The following is a 10341-nucleotide window of genomic DNA, read 5'->3' as shown; positions in this document are numbered from 1 at the left end:
GAGCAGATCTCCCAAACCCCCCCGGAGCTCCTGCAGTGATTCCTTTGTTACAATACAAATTGTTTGTTGGGTAAATATTACATTTATTAGCGATTTATAACGAGCCACTGACCCTTCTTGCTGATACTGCTTGTATCCCTGAGAGTAATGTTGATGTTCTCCTCTTCTATTTGTCGCTCTTGGGTATGAGTGTGCCAAATGATGGTAATGATATGACTGGGCATTAAAAAACACTTGGAGGCACAAGGAAATTGGGAAATAAACAAAAGAAACGCACTTGGAACACGACACTGCACAATTCAGCCTTCTCTGAACTTTCATATTTTATTACACTTTCAGATGTGTACTGGAATACATATGCAATACATGTTTTTGTAGTTGAATACAGAAGTTTAAGTAATTTCAACCACAATAAAAGGCATAGAATCTAATTTAGCTTATGTACAACGTATAAATCTGAACATTTATAGCAGGGGAAAAAAGCCTTAAGTGGAGCTAGTAGCAACCAAAGGGAATGCATAGACATTTGAATGAAGTCATTCAGCAGTATACTTCAAAATCATTATTAGTTTTTTTTAATAGAAATAACTAGAATACTTCAGGCCAGTTTGACCTTATTTGATGACAGGCTGTTTGTTTCATTTGCTTTTTTAATTTAAAAACATTTCAGATGGATTCTCTTCATGTTTTAAAAATAAAGTTTAACAAAGGAGGCAGTCCACATCCACCCCTCTCTCCCCCTTTTCCCGTTGTTCCTTGTGTGACAGCCAATCAAAAGCAAGTCTACAAAAGCAGCCGAGTGAGGTGTGTGATCATAGCAGTGGGAGCTGTTACCTTCCCAGTACAAAGCAGGCTATAGAGGTGTTTAAAATGGCTGCCCTGAGCCAGTCAGCAGCATTTCTTCTTATCCACGTGCAGTACTCTGTTGCACCTGGGGCAGGTGTGGTAGGCGTCTTTGAAGAATTTTACGAAGAACGGGATCAGACAGCAGCCAATCACCAACCTGAAACGACAAAAAAAAAAAAGGTTTTTAGATTGGTGGATTGTTTTGTTGTTTCGCTACAGAAACTTTTATTGGTGATCTGTGCTAGCCGTATGTGCTAATTGTAACTTATTTAAAGAGCAATACTTTTGGGAAGACAATAGTCAAATTTGATTGACTGACTGACTACACTGGCTAGTTAACTGGCAGAAAAATTGATTGACTGACTGATTCAAATCATAGCAAGCTAGATCATTTGCACAGACACACTGACTGCACTATAACAACATACATTGTGCAATTGTGCCACAAATCACTGGATGCTTGCCATTCCATGTCAGACCAGTGAATAAATGTTATGGGCGTGGCAGACTCTTGAAACAAAAAACACATAAGGACTTATGACTCTTTCAGTCCAGAATCAGTAAGTATTTACAATGAGTAAAAACAAATATTTTTTTAATTGACCAAACTTTTTTTTTAAAACATGGAGCATTTACTACCATATAAGATATTTAGTTAAGTTCAAACCAATTCTCAAAACGTGGGCCAATCTTTAAGTGTATTATGGTGATGCTGTGTTTTGATGTGATATTCTGTTGTCATATGTACAGTGCTATTTGTTTGAATTACTGTCTTAATGCCTGGTTGGTTTGCATGCAGGCCATAACCAAATGTCCCTATAGCAGATGTGCGTAATTCCATTCCTGAATGGCTAGTGTTTATGTGTGGGTTTTTGTTTCCACCACTTACTAAATGGTAAATGGACTGCATTTATATAGCGCTTTTATCCAAAGCGCTTTACAATTGATGCCTCGCATTCACCAGAGCAATTAGGGGTTAGGTGTTTTGCTCAGGGACACTTCAACATGCTCAGGGCGGGGGATTGAACCGACAACCCTCCGACTGCCGGACAATCGGTCTTACCTCCTGAGCTATGTCGCCCCTATGGCTCACTAAGCTAATTGGCTGTGTACATCAATGCTGGCTCATTTGTAAGCTGGGCCACAATAAAACGTTTCATACAGGGAAACAAAAACAGCCATCGGCTGCGATTTGTGATCTCATCCGTATATTTAGCTTGAATATATAGGTATGATTAAGCTAGCGAAAATATTCAGTTCAGGAGTTGATATGGTATCCAGAAACAATTTTGGTCTTCCTTTCTCACTCCTGGGACGCCCTGTTCCTCAGATGGCACTTGTAATCACCGGACGGCAGCCAGTGACCCTTCTCACCCGCAGAGAATGAAGAGGATGCACATCAGCCAGGCGTAGGTCCCCACTTTGTAGGTCACGTTGGTCATGACCTGCGTCTGGCAGGAAGTGCAGGTGGTCATGCCTGGCGAGCGGCCCAGCTCCATGTCATAGCTGACAAACTTCTGCTTGGGTTCAGCGTAGGCTGAAAAGGAGGAGGAGAGGGAGAGATTTCCTGGGTTACGATCCCGTCATCTGCTGAGATTACTCCACCCTGCACACTCTGTTTATCCAGAGAACAGCACAAATTGAGCATTTAAGAGCTGGAACACAACAGAAGCCAGCTGCCACCCCAGATGGATTTGAACCCTGATCTCAGAATTGGGAGGTTAAAGTGCTCTGATTGTGAGATAGACAGGTGAATTTGGTGAGGAATTAAGACAGTGGAATTATGCGAGTGGCTCTGAACCCTGGTTATAGAAACCAATCGACTGATTAATATTTTTCGTCCTCAACCAATTCAGACTCAAGAAACAAGGTGAGATGAGTCAATACTCAAAGTATTATCTAATACAATTAGTTTTACTTGGTCAATTAAGTACTAAATAGCATTCCCTGCAGCTCTCCTGGACCAGGGTTGGGGCCCACTGCTTTAAGGTGCTCCAGGGGAATGTTCAGTAACAGGACTAGGAAGTGCAAAACTTCTGATTTGTCACCATGAGGCAGTATGGAGCTTGTCCTGAACATCTCGTGCCGCTTGAGTACAGCAGGTTAATATGCGAGTATGTTTTTTCCAGAAAAATTAAGAATGGATTATGCCATCAGGGAAAGATGGCTCCCCTGACTGGTGCCAAGCCACGGCAAAGTACTCCATACAAAAACAGTGCTGCATGCAGGGTTCGGAGGTACTGTCTGTTTTTCTCATTCAAATTTTTATGAAATGTAAAAAAAAAAAAAAAAGTATTGTTCTGTGGGGATTTTTCGAATACTGAATTCGAATTGAAATTGACGTTCATTTCCGGAAATGACTCCTCAATGGAGCTGACCTCCAAATGCTCCATACTATGTCTCCAGTTTGGCACCGGTAAGTAGACATTTCACTCTCTGCTTCAACACCATTTTAAACACCCCACTTTGCTGATAGGAAACATAGCTTGGGCCAAAGCTTGCTTTAATTCACTGTGTTATTTGTTGTACTTCATGTAGGTGTCAATAGTCGGTGTAGAGGTTTGGTGCTCACTGTTGCCGCTTGTCTGCACTTGGTAACCATCCGAAATGGTGGATTCCGGTGGGTTGAAAGGGGTGTGCACATGGTAGACCTTGACACCGCTGCCTTGGCCCTCGGCTGTGGAAGTAGCAAACGTGAGTGAAGCATCAGAAAGTGAGAAGCACAGACAGCCTGGTTGCTCACGGAAGGGGGGGGGGGGGGGGGTCACGCAAGTGTGTGAGGCTGGTTCACATGATTAGATTACAGTTAACCTGGTTTTAATACACATTCAAAGGTCAGATCTAGCTGTCTTTTGTTTCATAACAGCTAAAACAGTTGGTTAAAAACCACGTTACTTTACCATAATGCTATCTTGGTAAGTGGAAGAAGCTGTTTTTGCTGTTCCTGAGCATTCCATAGTTAAGATGAAAGGTTTTGTGTGACATGAACAATAAGAATGTTCTGATGACAAGTAACAAGCCTGTCTAGACTTGTCATTTCACCTGGTATAAAGTATAGAGATGGTGTGTAATAGTATTTTACCTGTTACAGGTTAAGGTAAGTAGAGTAATCTGTTTACTTGGTTTAAGGTAAGTACAGTAGCACATTTACCTGATTTAAGGTAAGGGGGTACAGTAGCATGTCTTACTTTGTATAAGGTATGGAGGGGGAGCTTTGTCGCCTGAGCTTTCAGTGGCCATTGTCTTCCTCTGATGATTCTCTGAAAATGAATAATCAGTAGTTAAAAATTGCAATCTCCAGGCCACTGATCAACTTGTTTCAAGGTACAAATGGGATTCAAAGCTCTCTGACAAATTGAGAAAGGAAGAGAAGTATAAGGTAGGAGTTAAAGCCAGAACCCCAGTGGCCTCTGAAGGTGTATTTTGGACTTTCATATAAAATACACCTTGTCTGATTTCCTCATTCTTGGTAATGTTCGGATTATTGACATTTATTACATATATGTGGCATATGCTACATGCCACACAAATTAATGATGGGAAAAGATGCATGAAATGCATGGCATTTCCAGTCAGCTGACGACTTCCATGCCAGACTCTTAAATCATGCCAACATCCACAAAGTAAGGCCCACACCAAAATAATAAAAACAATAATCATTCCTCCAAGTCCTAATCATCCAACCTAGTTATTTCCTTTTTGTCTTTCTCTGGTTCAAGTTTTTCCATCACCTGTATGGAACTGACAAACCTCTTTATATAAGAATCTGCCTGCTCTGAGGGAATTTAGCTCTTATCGGTTCATCAGATATGACATCCTTTGCCTTGACAATAATCAATGGGCTCCCTGGACAAGTTTCTGCAAGCACTCTACCTGTTTATCAGCAGTTTAAGCTTAAATGTGATTGGCCCAGCCAAGTCATATGGCCAAGCATAAGTGTGACCCATTTCTAGTTCTGCACCTACAAAAACTAGACCGTGGGTTTACAACAGAGGGTTCCCAGAGCCCTGGGGGGTCTTTAAAGGTACTGTAGGGCATCTGGCCAGACTTGTATAAAATGAGATATTTTGGAACCTTTTTTGAAATATAACCCTTTTTAACTTATGATGGGGGGTCCCTTTTATGCCTTTATCCCACAAAATAAGAACAAAAGATAATAAAATAATTGTATTTTACTGAATAATTTTGGATATGGCGTGTGGCTATTCTCGTGTTGTCTTCTATTTTGTGTCTGTGTTTTTTTCTTTTCTTTTTTTTCTTTTTGAGACGCATAGGTTGACCAGTCTAACTCATAGTGTTGAACACTCCCATGTGATATACAGGAATGCTGCTCCGTCACATATTTTTATGCCCTGTTCTCACTCTTCTCCCTTCTCAGTATAAACATAGGTGCTATCGTTATAAAGACGCAAAAAGTTATTTTAACTCACAGAACGGCTTTTCTGCATAGTCACAATTATTGCTTAATCTCAGTGCTGTATAGGTGTGACGTATTCAACCGGAGGATGGCATTTTGTGCCCTCGCAATATTTGTTTAATGATACCAACAATGGTTCTATGAAAACAAGAAACTCGTGAAATATGTTAGGTTGGACGGACCTTGTATTCATCAAACAAGCACGTACGGCCTTTTCCAGGGGTGTCATTTCAGTTTTCAATTAACAGAATGCTATCTCAAAATAACTTTTACATCAAGAGATGTATGTTAAAAATAACGTAAAGATCGGATAGTTATGAGAATTGCCCACAGTACGCCTTAAATGTATTAAGAGATTGTGGAGATTGTATAACATTGGTTTTAAAATCCTTCGAAAATTCTCAACTTCCCACCAGCCGAGTTTGATTGCGCAAGATCATACATCATGGTTTTAAATGCCTCTGATCAACGAGTATGAGTACCGCGAGAATTTAATCTTTACAACATACTTGAGACATGTAAGTACAAAATATTGTTAGCCAAGCATATCTCGAAATGGGATATGAAAAATACAATGGTCAATTAATATTTTCTTTTTTCTCCGGTCCACCTTGTCAGTCCTACTTTACCGGTTAGTACCTGCCCTTATGAGCCATCACTTTAAAACGTTTCCAAGCAGGTTTGTGTCAATTACGTGTTCGATGGAGCCGAGCCCGAAAAATTGGCCTTTTCAGCCGTCTGTAAGCTCCATAGGGCGGGCGCTTCCCAGGGTGCTGTCACCGGAGCAAGGTGTGGTACCTTGCGGAGATTCACCTGTCGCTCACCTTGGATAGGTGTATGAGGAAAAGGACACGGCGCGTTTGTGGGAATAAATCACGTTCAATCTAACAGCAACGCAAACTTAAATGGTATAATGGTACAGGTGATCAGCTATCCGTTTAAACTTTCTTAGTGACTTCTTCCTATTCTGGATTACCGACGGTAGTCCAAATTTTTTACCTAGGCATCTGTCCCAAACTCCAGAAAAACTATTATTACCCACTTAAAATTTCACCAATCACAGCAGCTGACTATTAAAGTATCATCAGTATTAAAAACATTTATTTTCTGATTTTAACTTTTATACTTTATATGTCTATTTTGGTGTTTATAAACCATTAGGCTATTAAAAATAGCCTATTGACTTTTTTTAATACTGCAAAACTTTTGTTAAACGGCAGTAGGCTACATGTGGATAAAACGGTTAAGTAGCCTACAACATAAACGTGAAAATAACTGTGTTAATGGTGATCCAATCCCTTAATAATATGAAAATAAATGATCATTCTTACCAGTAGTCACAGCGTCACAGCTCCAATTCGCACTAAATGAGTCTGGAAAAGTTGGTTCTTTTCTGCCAAAAGACATTCAAAACCCCGCCCTTTTCATTATCATAAATGTCGTCGCAACATGTTTATTCAGGTTATAATGGTATATGCATTCAGGTGTGTCAACGACTGGGCGTTACATGACAGCAAATGTCTCGTTTTGCTCTTTGTTCCTTGATCGTCTTCACCTTACATGCTTTGCAGGACTTTAGCGTTTCTGAAGAACCTGTTTCTAAAATCACAGTGCTCTCTTTCACGTGTGAAAGAAAGCAGCAGCTTTTCGATTGCATTAGCCTTTCTTGGAATATTTGCTGCATATGTCATTGGATTAAAAACGCCTACATATGTATATAGTGCAGTCTACATGTATATAGTGTATGCATGTATGTGTGTATGTATGTATGTATATATATATATATATATATACACGCCTGCTCGACCACTCCGCTCTGCAGCAGCAGGGCGCCTTGTACCCCCTCCCAACAGAGTAAAGGGATCACAGAGCTTATCCACCCTAGCTCCCCAGTGGTGGAACAAACTCCCTGTCCCTCTTCGAACCTCTCCCTCACTACCCATCTTCCGCCGTGGTCTGAAGACGCATCTCTTCTGACTATACCTGGACTAACTGCCACCACTCTGTATATCATTTCACTTCCCCCCTTTCATGACACTCATGATACATGTACCCCATTCCAGCACATTTTGGTAATTTTCGTAAATTTGTATTTGTCCTAATATTGTAGCTTGTTCTTCTCCCTAGTTTGGCTTGACATAAGTTATCTCAGAATAGTGTTCACTGTGTGAACTAAACTGTGTTCTTGGCTAGAAATAGTTGTACGAAATGACTATCGTATCTTATTGAACCTGTGTTTTGTAGTTGTCCATAACCATGAAATGCACTTTTGTACATCGCTTTGGATAAAAGCGTCTGCCAAATAAATGTAATGTAATATATATATATATATCTATATATATATATATATACAGTACTGTGCAAAAGTCTTAGACACCCTAGATTTTTAAATATAATATATAGTATATATTTGGTCTTAAATGTTTATTTTTTGTTTTCTGCATTAGTGTGTCAGTAGAAAAGAGCAAATCTGAGATTTCCAAACATGAATGTTCCAAAAAATGAAATTTTACAGATACATTTTTGTATTTTGTTAAATAAAGTAATATTTTAAGTAATAGACTACTTTTCAGATAAAAACTTGATCAAGGGTCTCTTTGCGTTCTCAACACCATGAAATGTTGTATTTATGTTGAGTAGAGGAGCACTGCATGAAATATGGCAGCAGCACCTGAGGTGTGTCTCACCCAGGATTTGAACTTGCAAACCTTTGGCTACACACTCAGCTGTCTAAACATTATTCATAGTCCCCTTTTATAAAGCTTAGACGAATAAGCAAATTGTTGGCTTTTGGCAGTTTTTTGACACATTACTACTAAACAAACCCCAGCTGACTTTAAAAAGGGATAAGTGTTTGCTGTAAGCATGGTTCTGTCAGATTATTTATATGCGTATTTATATGTTATATGTTGATGTGTTTTGTATTTAATATGTTTACTACATCAGAATACTCAGAAACAAATTCATTTAGAATCAGAGAGGATTATTTCTGTAGAATTTGCTTGTAATTGGACAATTATATCAATGTCACCAGAGGGGCTCTGATGCAGCCACCGTGGCATTGAATGGGCACTTCCGCCCTTAACATTGGCCAAGCTAAGAGGAGATGAGAGGGGGAGAGAGAGAGAGAGAGAGAGAGAGAGAGAGAGGGAGAGAGGGAGAAAGAGAGAGAGGGAGAGACAGAGAGAGAGAGAGAGTGTGGGTGGGGAGAGGGTGCGAGAGGGAGGGTGTGTCCGAGAACACAGATGGAGCTGCTTTCATTAAGGGTGTGGGCAGTCTGGGATGACTGACTTGCGTGTTTGCCCGGGGATTCACAAAGACTGCCGTCAGGCCTGTACGGCCGCATTCCCCAAGCCTCCATGTTGTTTTGTTTTTTTTCCCTGGCATTCCAATAATGAGAGCGTAGTTTCCGGTCTCCACTCGGGATAGGGACAGTCAGTGAAGCGGAACTAAGATTCCCCCCTGCTCCTTTTTTGTTGTTGACCCCAACACTTTGTTTCCACGTTCTTCTTCTTCTTCTTCTTCTTCCTTTTCCTCCAAAACTTCTTCCAGCAATCTTCCAGTCTCTTTTCTGTGTTCTTCATTCAGTGGATGTGGATTTGCAGAGTTCTCGCTGAATCTTTCACTCAGTATTAAGTATTAAACACAGACACTTATATTTATCTGTTCAGCCATCAGTTTACAGAATAGAGCATACAATGCAGTTTATAGAACAGAACCGTTTATAGAACACCATAGAATACAGTTTATAGAATAGAGAACACAATGATGGCACCTGAGCTTGGGAATTTATTGATACAGTTGTTCGTAACAATACTAAATCTGTTGAGACTAAAATGACCATGAACTGTAAAACAATGCCACAGTGATAGGAGAATGATGCGTCATGACACAAAAATAGTGGTGCTACAATTAGATATCCTTTACGGGCTTGCTTGAACTAATCAAACAGGTTTTCTCGTCAAGACAAGTATGATGATTTGCTGAAATCAGTGACTTACTGGTAGCATCCTGGGAGCTACGCCCAATTTTGGTCTCATGAGGCCTCATTTCCTTATTATTACAGTGCTAAAATAAACACATGCTCACACACAGTTGCAGCATGTGTGTTATGGAGGTGTGTTGGAGGTGTCTTAAGAACTGACACGTTATGTGTTGTTTTTAACGCGTCTGTTTTGAGTGTGCACGTGCAGCTTTGGCAAGCAGACTGCAGGTGGGTCACTGCTGAACACATTGTCATATATATATATATAATTGGCAGAAGCATCATCCTGTATGGGGCCCATCCATACAGTGGAAGAGAAGAACGCCTTAATGGTATGTGCCACCCAGGAGCCCCAGAGTTTCTATTTCACACAATAAAGGGGTGCTCCGCCTCCTCTTTCTTCTTTTCTTTGACAGTGTTGAGTTTAGCACCTCGTCTTTTACCTCGTCTGAAAGAACATGCTGAGGGAATCGCTGTTGGTCTACATGACCACTAAATGTGAGAACCCATACGGAGCGTACCCTCTCCACTGAATTACATGTAGATTTTGTTGTGTGACAATGACATCATTTTTTATTATGCCTTTTCTCCCAAACTGTATGGGCCACTTATGCTCACACTCTAATGCTCATTGTGGCCTCTGTTGTTGATTCGGGAGAACCAAAGATAAGCCTGTGCTCTCCACCAAAGGATGTGATGTCACCGCCATTTGTTTTGCCCCACCGCTGTCAACAAGTCAGGCTGGCACAGATGCGAGCTGGATGAAGACGCTCTGTGCGCACCCTAACAGGTGGACAGCAAGTGCCATTTCAACCAGCAGGGGTCGCTGGTGCCCAATGAGACATCATCGTCCTGGCTGGATGAAACCCTCCCTTTCTGGGTAAGGCGAGAGCTAATTGTGCATCACCCTGTGGGGTTACCGTCCACAGTCTGCACTGGCATGGTTAAAACTAAACATAGGGGCCCTTTTTTGCACTTGAACAGTGCCATAACAGGATAAGCCAAGGATATTCCATGATTTTATGCGACTGTGACCAGCAGCTTGGGTAGTAGTTGCTACGGTGTCACGGAGGAGGAAGGATTTCAGTCCACA

The 10341-nt window shown here is 40.9% G+C and overlaps 1 protein-coding gene across 2 annotated transcripts; it reads right to left on the bottom strand.

Moving 5' to 3' along the window:
• Positions 1 to 293: 293 nt before the first annotated feature.
• si:ch211-157c3.4 (Lipopolysaccharide-induced tumor necrosis factor-alpha factor homolog-like) lies at positions 294 to 6737 on the bottom strand. Of its 2 annotated transcripts, none has more exons than XM_064316536.1 (5): positions 6595 to 6737; positions 4035 to 4106; positions 3419 to 3523; positions 2221 to 2383; positions 294 to 1003 (listed from the first exon to the last, which is right to left on the bottom strand). In XM_064316536.1, the coding sequence occupies exons 1-5, from the start codon at positions 6668 to 6670 to the stop codon at positions 889 to 891; spliced, it is 531 nt and encodes a 176-aa protein (XP_064172606.1). In that variant the 5' UTR covers positions 6671 to 6737; the 3' UTR covers positions 294 to 888. The 2 variants fall into 2 exon arrangements, with proteins under 2 accessions (XP_064172606.1, XP_064172607.1); XM_064316537.1 differs by lacking the exon at positions 6595 to 6737 and adding an exon at positions 5958 to 6097.
• Positions 6738 to 10341: the final 3604 nt, after the last annotated feature.

The sequence above is a fragment of the Anguilla rostrata genome, chromosome 17 (assembly GCF_018555375.3).
Source record: "Anguilla rostrata isolate EN2019 chromosome 17, ASM1855537v3, whole genome shotgun sequence".
Taxonomy (NCBI): Eukaryota; Metazoa; Chordata; class Actinopteri; order Anguilliformes; family Anguillidae; genus Anguilla; species Anguilla rostrata.
Note: the sequence above shows the minus strand (reverse complement) of the source record. Positions and strands in the feature narration are given on the sequence as shown.